This window comes from Asparagus officinalis, chromosome 4, assembly GCF_001876935.1.
Source record: "Asparagus officinalis chromosome 4, Aspof.V1, whole genome shotgun sequence".
Lineage (NCBI taxonomy): Eukaryota > Viridiplantae > Streptophyta > Magnoliopsida > Asparagales > Asparagaceae > Asparagus > Asparagus officinalis.
The window spans coordinates 115,769,835-115,785,505 of NC_033797.1; the positions used below are offsets into that span (position 1 = coordinate 115,769,835).

At 36.2% G+C, this 15,671-nt stretch overlaps 1 protein-coding gene across 1 annotated transcript; it reads left to right on the forward strand.

Annotated features, from left to right (window-relative positions):
- Positions 1,488 to 12,912, forward strand: LOC109838008 (54S ribosomal protein L19, mitochondrial-like). The gene is made up of 2 exons (XM_020406421.1): positions 1,488 to 1,574; positions 12,151 to 12,912. The coding sequence occupies exon 2, from the start codon at positions 12,156 to 12,158 to the stop codon at positions 12,618 to 12,620; it is 465 nt and encodes a 154-aa protein (XP_020262010.1). The 5' UTR covers positions 1,488 to 1,574; positions 12,151 to 12,155; the 3' UTR covers positions 12,621 to 12,912.

Below are 15,671 nucleotides of genomic sequence, written 5' to 3' on the forward strand. Positions count from 1 at the left end.
TATATAATTATATTAGGGTTTAGGGTTAAGTATTTAAAACAAAAATAATTAAAATAAATAATTATGGATATTTAAAAATCAAAATAATTACTGGATAATTATCTGTAATTAAAAACATACATGTTGTGCTAATACAACAGTTGATACGAAACAGTCAAAATATACACATATTGTATAATTAAACGAGAATAATTAATAAATAAAATATATTTACTTATATTTAAAATCAAATAATTATGGGATAATTATATACACAGTAAAACGTACCTGTTATACTAATACGACAGCTGATACACAATAATAGAAATAATACAACAAATTTTACAAATAATACGTAATTAATAATATAACGTATTATACAAAAATATACGTAACAATAATAATAATATCACGTATTATCCAAAATGATACGTAATAATATCGGTAACACAATGGATAAATTCCAAAAAATTTTACTGCACTAAATAAATTTATAAATATTTAAATCATTTAAATAAATATATAAATTCCAAAAAATTTTACTGCACTAAATAAATTTATAAATATTTAAATCATTTAAATAAATATAAAACATAGACTTTAAATCAAATAAATTTATAAATATTTAAATCATTTAAATAAATATAAAACATAGACTTTAAATCATAGAAAATTATGTAAATTTGAGAAAAATATAAATACTCTTTTAAAAATCATAATTAAATATTTTAAAATACTAGACATTTATTTTAACTAGTATCAAAATTCATGGTCCTTACAAAAAGCTTCATTCCAATTTCCTCCAACTTCCAATAGGATGAGAATATTGAATACGCAAATCCAACCATCTTTCCAAACGATGCTTGTATATGATACCTAGCGAGCAAACACAAATACTCCAATAGGATGAGAATCTTGAATACGCAAATCCAACCATCTTCCAATCGATGCTTGTCTAGGATACCTAGCGAGCAAACACAAATGCTAGAAAACGATGTTAATCATCAAAAACAGATTAGACAATAGGCTCATAAACATGAGACCCAACAGACCACTGCCTCTTTTTTAATTTTACATGATATTTTTTATGTGGCGTCTAAGTTCAATGAGTTCTTTATCTTCAATTCTTTACTTTATTTTCTTTTTCTCAAGAAAATTTTTAATGCCTTCATTAAGCCTCTTGAATTATTATCATTTTCTGGAATGTTACTTTGAAAAATATTTATTATCAATAGACTGACTTACAACAAATTAAAAAAAATTGTGATTAGAATTTCACATGTTTTGTGAAGGGTCCTCTATATATCTTCATATTTACATAATAATAAAGATATCAATACAAAGAGTGAAAACATTCGTGATAAAACCAATACAATTACCTTGCCCCGCAGCCGACCCGTTCTTCATATGTTCACTAGGTCTAAAACCCCTCGTTCTCAAGACACCTAAACCCTAACTCTCTCCAGTCTCCAAAGTCCAACCTCACCCTGCAGCCGCCGCCACCTGCCAGCGCTAGTACCAAGCAGTCTCAACGGTTCATCTCCAAACCCTCGGAGAGAACGAATCCATCTCCTTGCGATTCTCCTTCCAATTTGGTGTGAACCCTAATCTCTCTATTATTTCTTTAATTTTTCGTCTATTCTCGATCTATTTGAACTTCTGAGCTGAAATTTCGGTGAAAGAGGAAAATAATTTTGAGGTAATTTAGGATTTGTGTTGCTTAGTTTAAACAGATCTGGGATATTTCGTTGTATTTGTTGTAGATCTGATAGAATATTGTTAGATTTAAGGTTTTAAGTGATGATTTTGTGCAATATTGTTGATTTTTTTAGTTGATATATCTTCTTGACCTGATTTAGATCTGCTGAAGGTGTATTGATGTAGTAATTTGATTATGGAGGTCCTTGATGCAGTTTCTTCTTGAGTTAAAGGATAATAGAAGGATGGACAATATATTATATATATTTATTTAGGTTAGCTAGGTATTTATTTTGTGCTGACGATCTAGTTATTCATCGAGGGTGAACGACATATGATAGATAGCTGACAATTTTACGTGTTTATTAAAGTCGATTCTTAAGGTTGATCTATTTGTTTGAATTTATGATTTAGATCTTTTTGGATTCTTGGGATTCTTGAGGTATTTAGTTAAAAATGAATAATCTTGAGGTTGATTTTGGATGATGTTAATTGACTGTACTTATACTATATTAAAAGGTTTTAGATAGAGTTTTCATATTTGTTTCATTTCCACTATATCTAACAATTTGTTGTGTATTATGTTGATTCTTAAGGTTGATCTATCTGTTTGAATTTATGATTTAGATCTAGTTGTGGAGTATTGGAATTCTTGTGGGTATTTAATTAAATGAATGATCTTTAGTTTGCTTTTAGAGAATCATAACTGACTCTATTTTACAGCATTTACAGTTACAGGCATTAAGTTGTAACAATTGTAGACTGGTCCTGATTAATTGTTTTCATATGATATTTTTTGAATCATGTGAAATGAATTTCGTGTATAAATGATTTTCATACTGTTCTTACAGTTACAGTAGCCATTATTCTTTTACTATGTGATGCACTCGTGTATAAATGATTTGATGAAGTTAGAACCGAACAAACCGAACCGAACTGATTTGCAACGGTTCGGTTCGGTTTTGAATAATGGGTGGTTTGGTTCGGTTGTTTAAAATTTGATAAAAATCGAGCCGACCGACCGTTTGCACACCCCTACACAAATCCCATTCAAAATCACACAATTACCAACGCCCCCTAGTTTCCCAACTCCTTTTTCTTATTCGCCCCTCTCCTTTCCCAACTCCCAACATAAAAAAGAACTTCCGCTCCTAAACTCGAAACCCTCACTTACTCTCCCTCTCTAAAGTACCATCTCTTTCATGTTAGACGAAGGTCGGGCCCCACACAGCCTCCTCGCGATCGTCGTCGGCGTCGTTGTCGGAGCTCCGTTCCTCGACAGCAATGGCGAGGCGATCACGGAAGCTATCGCCGACCTCCTTAGCCCCGCCGACCTCCTCCCCATCGGCCTCTTGCTAGTGATTCAATTCCTCTTCAGATTGAGGGACTGTGCTCTCTGATGTCTTCCCCGTTCCTCCTGCGATCACGGAAGCTATCGCCGACCTCACTCGTCTCCGCTTGCCTCCGCTCGTCGCCGTTCGCGACCACAGAATCAAGCTTAGGTAGGATTTCTTAAAGAGTCAAGGAAGTTTTGTGAGAATCACTCTTCATCTTCATATTTGGAGTTTGGACCGCAATCCATTTAGAATTAAATGGGCCAGTTATTGGGTTACACGGTTCAGTTCGGGTTTTTCTAATTTACCCATCTAATAAATGAGTCAGTTTGGGTTGACCCGTTTATGACCCGACCCATATAACTCGATCCATACCTATTATAAACGGGTCAGGTCGGGTTGATGGGTCGAGTCATAATTTGCTGCCCCTACACTAGTTTTTATGCATGTGTATTGCACGTGATTTAATATCATAATTATTTATTTTTAGTTTATTTTTGTACTAAAATTTATTTTTCGGTTTCAATTTGATAGTTTTTTAGTCACTTATGCCTCTAAAATTTAATATTATGATTATTTATCTTATTTAATATTTGTTTTAATGGAGTACACTCAATTTTAAGTTTCATATTGATAATCATGGACAATAATGCAAACGTTAATATTTCTGGACGAAGTGGGGCAAAACCTCACCTAACTCTATTTATCTTCGTGTTTACACCCAAAATCTATTGTTGTTTATAAAAACACCCTTGTGTAATTTATATTCTACACCCAAACACATTAAGTATCATTACGATACCTTCATTTAGATCACATACAAGATTTTATTGGGATAGGTAAGGGTCTAATGTAAGAACCCCATTATTTACTCCCTTCTGTGCTCAAAATTTTCTATATCCAAGGTAGTGGGCGACTCAAGGCGAGTACAACCATTTATTTGATCGGTGAAAGCTTTTTCCTGTGTTTACTCTGCTGCTTCTCTAAGCTTATGCCCAATTTACCCTTTAGTTTAGTGGGTCAAAATATCGATGGGCCCCACGCAGTGTATCTCTCCTAGAGAATTAACAACTCTTTTGATTCGACGCCTCGGGAGTCGCTAGCCATGAAGTGTCACTTCTTGTGGAGAATGCCGACACTCTTTTGGCGGTTCAGTTTTCAAAGCATGTATGCATATCAGGTCTGTTTAGATTTAATTTAAGAAATAACCTGATACCCGATCCGTTAACCAGAATCTTCTCAAACTTTTACATTTATAAGTTGTTCGCCTCCTCGAAATCCTCCTTCCCTATCCTCCCGTCCTATCTTTTCTACTATGCTGCTCGTGGTCTTGTGACATTGGCTTGGACGCTTCCCCTTTCCTTTTTCCCTCTAAATATCTACATATCGTCAATTCTTCTCCATGCGGGCTCTTATGTGGATCGGATCTCTAATGGATCCATTTAATTGCCCTCCTCTGCTTAGCGTAGACGTCTTTCTCCGCCCACCTCACCACTTGCCAAGACCGCCCCCTTGAAGCCCACTTCGATTCCATTCAAAAAGAAGATTCTCGAAGGATCCGGTTAGGGGCTGTTTGGATTGTCGAAGAGCCATGGGTATTTATGACAACTTGCAGCTTTCAGCCCAATTCGCTACTAAATTGAGCGAATTGGGCGGAAAGCTGCAAGATGTCAGTGAAGAGAATGAGGGCAGCATAAAAAAAAGAAGACTGGCGCTCTGACACACCTTACAGCTTTCATCTCCTTTCCGCCTCAAAATACTTGAACCAAACGGGCCCTTACTGTGTTCTTCCAGAAGCTTCAGGCAAGGCCTCTTCTAGACTACAGATGCATCAACTGATTGGCTTCTTTCAGAAGTTTCAGGGTCCTTTCTAGAAAAATCTGACCATTGGTTTCCAGCAAAAGAATCGCTCGCCCTCTAAAATGGCGTCCTTGCCTTCTTAAATTTCCCTCATGTCCTCTTCTCACTCCCTTCTCAGATGTAAGGGGGAAAAATCCTACAATTTCCCCTCCCTCTCTAGAATCTATGATCAAATTGAAAAAATAAAATATAGAAGGTAGCTTGATCGAAAGGTCTACACTAGAGAAGAGAGTCGAGAGAGTCGAGGAACATGAAGCTAAGCTTCTTGAAGGCTGTTCAGTTTGAGATTTTTGCAAAGAGAGCACTACAGATTGAGAAAGTTCTTCTCAAGAGAAAGATGATAGAGAAGCTTGCACTAAAGTTTCTCTTATCCGATCATTGTAGGAGTAAGCGTAGGAGTCAATGAATCCCTTGTAGTAGTCAACGGAACCAGTATATCGTCCTACGTGCGAATAAGAATCCTTTTAGATCGAATCCTAGAGTAATCCTCTAGCAATCCAGGTTTCGCGTTAAGACTTGAATTTCTTGTTTCAATTATTCCTTCTGTCTGTCTATTATAAATGAATTTCTGATCACACAAATTAAAAAAACCCAAACAATACACATGCTCTCTTCCGTATATAAGTTAGATTTATTTGATGACTCTATAGCTTATTATCTCGTGCATATTTCAATTACATTCTTCAAATGCTTTATATGTAGCCTTTTTCTTTAAATGTTCGATTAAGATTGCTACTGCAGTGAGATATGGTAACCTAGTGATTCCATTGCATATCTTTACCAATACAGGTATTTGTTTTATGTTTGCTGCACTTTTTTTGATATACACTATATTGTCAAATTGACCAGTACTGATATAACAATTTTCGTCAGTGAACTTTATAAACACCCTTAGGCTTCAAAGCTGTCTCCTTTTATTTTTAAAAAGTTGTAGCAACTCGTGGTTGTAAATTGCGTATTACTCTGTGCAGCATTACAGATCTGAAAGCTGATAGTGGCATAATTGGTGAGCCTGATTCTGTTGATGGAGCAAACACAAACACAAGGTAGCGTCCTCAAATGTTTTGATTTTTATTAGTCCTTTGTTTATTGGAACAACTGTAGTTGATCCCATGTGTTTTATAATTTGCAGCCTCCCTCGGTGGGAGATGGGTATTAGGGATGAAGTGAAGATCGTTTCTGCAATTGGTAGTGCAGTAAAAGCTTCAGGTGATTGAAGTTTTTAAATTTTATCATAATTGTTGTTTGGAATTTTCGGAACAGAAGTCATGATATATTTTGCAGGAGAGAAAAGGCTAATTGGAAGTGTGCTCTCCACATAATATCGTAAGGCGTGTGTGCTGGGTGTTTGGTAGTGGAAGCTTTTCTTTCCAGACTCTGTGGAGAACAAGATAGAACTAGGTAGGATTAGAACAATATCTGGCGGGCTAAAACCAGTGCATGACAAGCTTGCTGCCTTGGAGAGCACACTTTGATAAATAATTAATGGCATTCTCCACAAGACACGTTATAGTGATCGAATAAGAAAAACATACAATACAACAGGCTTCTCTATCGTCTTTCCCTTGAGAAGGACTTCCTCAATCTACAGTACTCTCTTTGCAAAAATCTCAAACTAACCATCGTGATAAAAAAGCTTAGCTTCATGTTCCTCAACTCTCTTCTGTAGTGTAGACCCTTCTATCAAGCTGCCTTCTATTTTTTTTGAATTTGATCAGAGATTCTAGAGAGAGGGAGGGGAAATGGAAGGATTACCCCCCGCTTACATTTGAGAAGGGAGTGAGGAGAAGAGAAAATGACGAAAATTTAAGATAGCAGGGACGCTAGTTTATAAATGGTGGGCGATTCTTCTGCTGGAAGCTAATGGTCGGATGGTTCTAGAAAGGACCCTGAAGCTTCTGAAAGAAGCCAATCAATGGATGCATCTGTAGTCTAGACGTGGTCATGCCTGAAGCGAATCTCTTTTCTTCGAGAAAAAAATAAAGAAATTTGGTTAGTTATAAAAAAGGGGAATTGTGTGAAACCGTGAAGAAATCTCTTTTCTCCGAGAAAGACATCTACGCTAGGCGGAGGAGGGGGGCAATTAAATGGATCCATTAGAGATTTGATCCACATAAGAGCCCGCATGGAGAAGAATTAACGATATGTAGGCATTTAGAAGGAAAGAGGAAAGGGGAAGCGTCCAAGCCAAGATCAAAACTTCTGGAAGCCACGAATGCTGATCTGGAGGCGAGGATTGCTCTTTTGATCTTGGTTTGGACGCTTTCCCTTTCCTCTTTCCTTCTAAATGCCTACATATCGTTAATTCTTCTCCATGCGGGCTCTTATGCGGATCAAATCTCTAATGGATCATTTAATTGCCCCTCTCCTCCACCTAGCGTAGATGTCTTTCTCGGAGAAAAGAGATTTATTCACGGTTTCACACAATTCCCCTCTTTTATAATTAACCAAACTTCTTTATTTTTTCTCGAAGAAAAGAGATTCGCTTCAGGCATGACCCCGTCTAGACTACAGATGCATCCATTAATTGGCTTCTTTCAGAAGCTTCAGGGTCCTTTCTAGAACCATCCGGCCATTAGCTTCCAGCAGAAGAATCGCCCATCATTTATAAACCGGCGTCCCTGTTTTCTTAAATTTTCGTCATTTTCTCTTCTCCTCCCTCCTTTCTCAAATGTAGGGGGGTAATCCTTCCATTTCCCCTCCCTCTCTCTAGAATCTCTGATCAAATTGAAAAAAAATGGAAGGCAGCTTGATAGAAGGGTCTACACTACAGAAGAGAGTTGAGGAACATGAAGCTAAGCTTTTTGATCACGATGGTTAGTTTGAGATTTTTGCAAAGAGAGTACTGTAGATTGAGCAAGTCCTTCTCAAGAGAAAGACAATAGAGAAGCCTGTTGTATTGTATGTTTTTCTTATTCGATCACTGTAGCGTGTCTTGTGGAGAATGCCATTAATTATTTATCAAAGTGTGCTCTCCAAGGCAGCAAGCTTGTCATGCACTGGTTTTAGCCCGCCAGATATTGTTCTAATCCTACCTAGTTCTATCTTGTTCTCCACAGAGTCTGGAAAGAAAAGCTTCCACTGCCAAACACCTAGCACACACGCCTTACGATATTGTGTGGAGAGCACACTTCCAAGTAGCCTTTTCTCTCCCTGCAAAATATATCATGACTTTTGTTCCGAAAATTCCAAACAACAATTATGACAGAATTTAAAAACTTCAATCACCTGAAGCTTTTACTGCACTGACCAATTGCAGAAACGATCTTCACTTCATCCCTAATACCCATCTCCCACCGAGGGAGGTTGCAAATTATAAAACATATGGGATCAACTACAGTTGTTCCAATAAACAAAGGACTAATAAAAATCAAAACATTTGAGGATGCTACCTTGTGTTTGTGTTTGCTCCATCAACAGAATCAGGCTGACCGACTATGCCACTATCAGCTTTTAGATCTGTAATGCTGCACAGAGTAATACGCAATTTACAACCACGCGTTGCTACAACTTTTTAAAAATAAAAGGAGACATCTTTGAAGCCTAAGAGTGTTTATAAAGTTCACTGACAAAAATTGTTATATCAGTACTGGTCAATTTGACAATATAGTGTATATCAAAAAAAGTGCAGCAAACATAAAACAAATACCTGTATTGGTAAAGATATGCAATGGAATCACTAGTTTACCATATCCCACTGCAGTAGCAATCTTAATCGAACATTTAAAGAAAAAGGCTACATATAAAACATTTGAAGAATGTAATTGAAATATGCACGGGATAATAAGCCATAGAGCCATCAGATAAATCCAACTTATATATGGAAGAGAGCATGTGTTTTGTTTGGGTTTTTTTAAAAAAATTCGTGCAATCAGAAATTCATTTATAATAGACAGAAGGAATAATTGAAACAAGAAATTCAAGTCCTAAAGCAAATCCTGGACTGCTAAAGGATTCATCCTAGATTCGTCGATCTAAAAGGATTCTTGTTCGCACGTAGGATGATATACTGGATCTGTTGCCTACTACAGGGGATTCATTAACTCCTACGCTTACTCCTACAGTGATTGGATAAGAAAAACTTACTTTAGTGCAGCCTTCTCTATCGTCTTTCCCTTGAGAAAAACTCTCAATCTGCAGTACTATATTTGCAAAAACCTCAAATTGAGCATCGTGTTCAAGAAGCTTAGCTTCATGTTACTCAACTCTCTTCTCTAGTGTAGACATTTCGATCAAGCTGCCTTTCATTTTTTTAATTTGATTAGAGATTCTAGAGAGAGGGAGGGGAAATGGGAGAATTCCCCCCTTACATCTGAGAAGGGAGTGAGGAGAAGAAATGAGAGAAATTTAAGAAGACAGGGACGCCATATTATAAAGGGCGGGCAAATTTTTTGCTAGAAGTCAATGGTCGGATGGTTCTAGAAAGGACCCTGAAGCGTCTGAAAGAAGCCAATCAGTGGATGCATCTGTAGTCTAGAAGGAACCTTGCCAGAAGCTTCTGGAAGAACACAATAACTGGATCCTTCGAGAATCTTCTTTTTGAATGGAATCGAAGGGGGCTTCAAGGAGGCTATCTTGGCAAGTGGTGAGGTAGGCGGAGAAAGAAGGGGTGGCAAACGGGTCGGATCGGGTCATAGTTGACCTGACCCGTTTAATAAATGGGTCAATGCGAGCCGACCCGTTTATTAAACTGGTTACCCGACCCATATAACCCGAATGACCCATTTATCAAAGCTCACTTCAATATCGTGGAATACTGTCCACACTAAAGAATCATGATTAACGCAATGATGGTATAAGCATTAAGATAATTCAACATGAGATCATATCAACCCCTGAACATTAATATGCATAAGTGAAAAATCTCAATAATTGAGATTGTACATACCAAATCCGAACACATAAGAACTATTTGGTTCGTGAAAACTTGCAATTACAACCACAATACTCATACAACAGTAATCACAAAGTGGACAAATCTTTTTGAGAAGGAGAAAAAGAAAAAGGAATTACTTGTAATTGATATGCACACAAGGCTTTTATAAGGAAACTTATGCAATTACAGATGTAGAAACTTAAGAGCAAGATGAACAGCTGTAACTGGAAACCATATTTTTCCAGATTACCACTGCAGTTATAGTTGCAATATTTCACAAACTAAACATTCCTTGAAAGCGTTGCAATATTTCACAAACCAAACAATCCAGGTAATTTATACATGTCTATGTTTTCTTTATTCCAAATGAAGCACTTTTATTCTTTCTATCCATTAGCGTTGCTTTGCTTTTCTTGCTGAACCATCTATAAGTCTTATTATCCTATTTCTGATGTTTATATTTACTTGTTACTATATGCCTGAAATTGCGTTCATGTTCACTGGATTTGAGTTTCTAGACACCGCATAGATCCATTGTAGAGTTTGACTATAAACTCGCAATTTGGTGCTAATTCAAATGCTTTTACATTCTGGTGCTTATTTCGAATGTTACAAAGATATGTTCTAAATCACCTTTGTTGAATATTTTAATTGGAGTGTGAAAAACATCTTTGTCATTTTAGAGTAGCAGGTAAGTTGTTTTGAAAATTCTGCATTTTAAATTTAGGATTATATATAAATTTACCTTGTTTCTTAATGTTGCTTAAAACTTCACGAATGCGAGAATCAATAATCTAACGAAAAAAAATTCTACTAAATGAGGGGACATTCTTTTATTAGAAACGAGATTGCCATTATTAGCATAAAAATAATTAACTTTTGTTTATATATTTTTTTCTTTCATCTACAAGACACTCTTATTGTGGTTGGTAGTTTGAATCATCCAAATCATGGGCTTGGTCTGAATTATGTTTTGTATATTGTTTGCTCTTAAATTTATGTACAATTACTCTAGAGTCTAAGGTCTAAGTTTATCTTTTTGATAAAATTTGAACTAGAAAAAATTGCTCAGCATGACACATGATTAATAATTCCATTTGCTAGCTTGTTTGAGTTGTTTGCCAGCATACTAGGAAATTTCATACGCACTGTCAGATATCATATAAAGTAGTAGATAAAAAAAATTAAAACTTGAATGGTCTTATAGTTTCACATGCACAATCAAAGAGGACATTGAATTGATCTGATATACATATGATCTATATAGTTTAAGGCATCAACCCTTTTGGATGCAGTAAAAGTGTGCCCAGCACACATGTTGGTTATGTGATATTCATAATTAAAAATTTTTACCTCTTCAGAAATAGCTATGAAAATTAAACAATTTAGTCGTTCATCTGTAGATAATCACTATGACAATAGGTACGATTAGGCTCATGGATATCCTTTGTGAGTACATATCTAGGGGTTAAAATAAAAAAGATCAATTTTCTACAGCTTGCTTTGTGGAATCAAAAAAATATGCAGAACTTCAAAAGCGCAAATAATAGCGAACATAGTTCATTCACATTGGCATGCTTAATATGATGGACTTCTGCTTTCAAACAGCAATAACTCCCAAACTTCATCCTAATTATTTATGGATGCATATGTATGCGTTCAACTACTTCAACACTTAAAGCAGGCTACGATGGTTGAAGTTACATATTGAAACCTCCTTATTTGGCTGTTGATAATATCTGATTAAGCAGTTGCTTACACCTAAGGCCAAATGACAAAGTGATTGAGATGAGCTCCCAAAAGTGAGTGTATCATTTGGCTTTAGCTTTAACTTTAGCTTTAGCTCACTGTTAATTTTAACATTATCTTTTTTGAGCACGCTGTTAAGATTGCTATTTAGTTCATTTTGCAATTTTCTATGAATCTAATTCATGTTTTCATCAATTATTATAATTATTTGATCTAAAAATTGTCAAACACCTTGGTGTCTTTGTGCTAGGCCCTGACTCAAACGCCTTGTCCACCCTAGTGCTTTCTCTTACATTGGCAGAAACGGATATAAGTTTCTCTTACTGAAAAAAAATCTGTATTCGTATGTGTAGAGATGACTAGTTTAATGACAAGTTAACAAATAATATATGATAAATTGACATATCTGATCCGTTTGCACACCAAACAATCTATATTTAAAAAAAGGATGAGGATTTTGAGGGGGGAAAATCTGATATTGTCAGATTTCCTAATTCACATTCGTTCAAACAAACAGCCTATTTGGAGACACTTAATATGCACTGATGGTAAGCCTTTTATGACGTATTTCCTATTTAAACTGAAGATAAATCCTACACAAGGTAACTTTTGAAAATTTGATATAATTTCATTAACTTTGTTTTGTTCTTGCAGAGATCATGTCAATCTTGAAAGACGTTGCAATTCGTCGCCCTGTCTCAGCCACAATCCGGCTCACTGTCCCAGCTGGAGCTGCTCGACCAGCCCCACCAGTGGGACCCGCCCTTGGTCAGTATCGTCTAAACCTAATGGCATTTTGCAAGGATTTCAACGCCAGGACTCAGAAGTACAAGCCTGATACACCAATGGCAGTCACAATCACAGCTTTCAAAGACAACACTTTTGAGTTCACCGTCAAGTCTCCTTCAGTCACTTGGTATCTTAAAAGAGCTGCTGGAATTGAGTCAGGAAGCACTCGGCCTGGTCACATTGTTGTATCCAGTATAACTCTTAAGCATGTTTATGAGATTGCGAAGCTGAAGCAAACTGACCCAGGTAGTCAGCACATGTCGATTGAGGCTATATGCAAGTCTATTATTGGTACTGCCAATAGCATGGGTATTCAAGTCGTGAAAGAGCTTTAAATCGTATCACCGTGAGTGTTTTTTTGATTAAATTTTATCATCGTAATTTATAAATTGTTTTACTTTGTGTGTACTTGCCAGATTGCTGCCTTATATTTTAGTGTAACTGGTGTCAGTATGCATCTGTATGCTCATCTAACTGTAAGTGGGGAAATTTATTTTTGTCATGTCATTGTGAAACCTTAATGAGGTGGTCACTGTGTGCTTAACATTGTCATAATCAGTGATTATACCATGGTTTTTGTGGATGTAAGATGTTATTTTTACTAGTGATGCGAAGTTTACTTCTGAAGTTATTTTTTATCCTATGGATGATATAAGTTTCAAAGAGACTATAAAATTAAGAAGGATAGTCTGCTAAAAGTATTTGGTCTGATTGAAAAGCTTTAACTGAAGGCATAGCTTTGAGGAACTACATTTAATTTCTCATGTTAGTTGTACTAGATATTTGATTGATTGTTTCATTTCAAGCAATGAGAAATATTCCCATTTTTGCCAGGAAACAAGAAAATGTGTTCACTAGTTTTCCTCTGTTTCATGATCTTTACTTAGATGATTATGCAGATGTACTAGTGTCTTAAAGCTATTGAATTTCATGCTAGCTTTGTATAATTAGATCTAAAAGTTGTTTCAATCTGAAAGTTTAGGAGCAATTGAACCAAAGGTTCGTCAAAATTGTGGGGTTTGGATAGCATGTCAAAACTGTAGTCCTAGCGAATTATGCTTGGAGTATTATTAACTTGTGGTGTTTCAGGGAAAGATTTTTTTTGTAACCTTCATATTGGTGCCACATGCTTGTAAGAATGAAAATTTAGGTATGTTTCATTACATTGAAGAAGCTGAACAATACTGTTGAAAAATGTTTTTCATCAGACAGGAAGTAGATAACGTTGTTTGGTAGTTTTTTAATTTGGAAAATTTTAACAAACGATTCTGATTGTCCTAATAGAACCATGCAACCTCCATCTCTTTGAATAACAGTTTCTTTTTCTCAAAAGATGATCAACACATTAGAATACCAGTTTAGTGATTATTGACTACACTATTCTAAGTATTCTTTTTGTAGGGTGTTCTCTGTATTCTTTTTGTAAGTCTTTTTCATGGATTTATTAAAACTTACATGCGGCCAAACATCATTAGTCGGTAGTTACTAATCATAAGAGTATTGAGTGCCATAGCATTGCTAGATGATAGATATCAGAGCATCTTTAAGTTGTTGCAGTAACACCTAAATATGGACTCACAGTTTCAGTGCCCATATGAAAGTATTTCATTTCAAATACTATAATTTGTCCAATTCTATTGTTTGGATTCTAATATTGGATATTGGTCCAAATCCATTAACATTTTAAAGGGCTAAATACCCATATTGGTATTTTAATTCCACTCTAATTTCCAACAAGGTATTTTAAATAGACAAACCCGTTTTAAGATATTTTAATTGATCAAACTAACCAATAAGGCATGGTTTCTCGTCGGCGGGCAAATTTCCGGTGAGATCTCGTCACGTGCATGGCACATGATGTCTCAAAACTCGTTTTTAGCAGCGGCGACGGCAACAATCTCGTCATATATTCAGCCGATTCGATGGGGTTAGCGATCTCAGACGGCGTCATAACCGTTATTTTATTCTACTTTGGGCTGAATATGACGAGATTGTTGCCGTTGTCGCTGCTAAAAATGAGTTTTGAGACATCACGTGCCATGCACGTGACGAGATGTCGTCGGAAATTTGCCCGCCGATGAGAAAACATGCCTTATTGATTAGTTGGATCAATTAAAATGTCTTAAAACGGGTTTGCCTATTTAAAATATCTTGTTGGAAATTAGGGTGGAATTAAAATACCAATATGGGTATTTAGCCCATTTTAAACATAATTGACCGAGAATTCTAAATCCCTACTCATATCCTGTCATTTACAATTCCGCTCGTTTCTTCTCTCGACTCTCTCTCTCTCTCTCTCTCTCTCTCCCCAGTCCACCAAAACCCTAACTCAGAGATCCAAGCGGCAACAACGACGACGACGATCCAACCGGCGACGACGGCGATCACCGATTCAAGCCCTAATCTCACCTCCGGTGATGACGAAAATCATCGACAACGGTGAGATCCTCGCGATCCTCTATCTCTAGTTCCACCGTCCCCTAGATCCTAGATTCAAACTTTGTTCTCTCGAATGATTTCTCTGCTGAGCTCCCTCCCAATCCCCTCCACTTCCACCGAAACCCTAGCCCTAGAACAAAAGTGAGATTTTGGGGTTCGAGCTTTCACCTTTCTATTTCTTCTTATATATACCAACTTTGGTTCGATTGGTAATGGAGAATCGGCATTCGTGAAAGATGATGCCTTTTTTCTGAATTAATTTCTTTGTTGTTCTATAATTTTTTACCAGGATTCATAAATTAGTATAATTTTCTTTTTGCAATTTATTTTTGCAGATTTTACCCTTGTTGAAGGGACACGCTTAGTATTACAGTGAATTGCTCAGCCCAAGTAAGAATCAGATCGCTTGTTCTATTTTTAAAGAGTAGGAAGATAGTTAGCTCATGTATGAGCATTCCCTCAATTTTCCCTGGTCTCTGGATTAAGCTTATGAATTATTTAGAGAATGTTAATCTATATCAGTTGTTTTTTGGTTGTGTTTTTCGGTGGATACTTTATTGTAATATAACATTTTCAATTAATTGACTTGTTAATATCATTGAACACGGGTGTTGGGTAGGTTTCGGATGGGTGTACTGTATTAGACGCACTGTTGTTGAGGTTATGTTGAAATTTTCACTGGAAAAAGTTCGATTGTAGACAAGTTGCCTTAAGCATGGAAACGAGGAGCAACAGTAGTCAAGTATAGACTAATTTTTATCTTCAATCATGGCATAGGCTTCATTATATTATTCACTTGACGATTATATGTTCACGAGTGATCATCATCTCTCATATTCTTTAGTAGGAACAAAGTATATATGAGTACCAAAAGCATAGGATTTATTTATATTAGTACTGTTCTTTTGAATCTAGGTCCTTGTCTGGGCCTGTACAAGGAACCGTAG

Bases quoted from the DNA above. Each gene is read 5' to 3' on its own strand.
- LOC109838008 (XM_020406421.1), top strand. From the start codon at position 12,156: ATGTCAATCTTGAAAGACGTTGCAATTCGTCGCCCTGTCTCAGCCACA.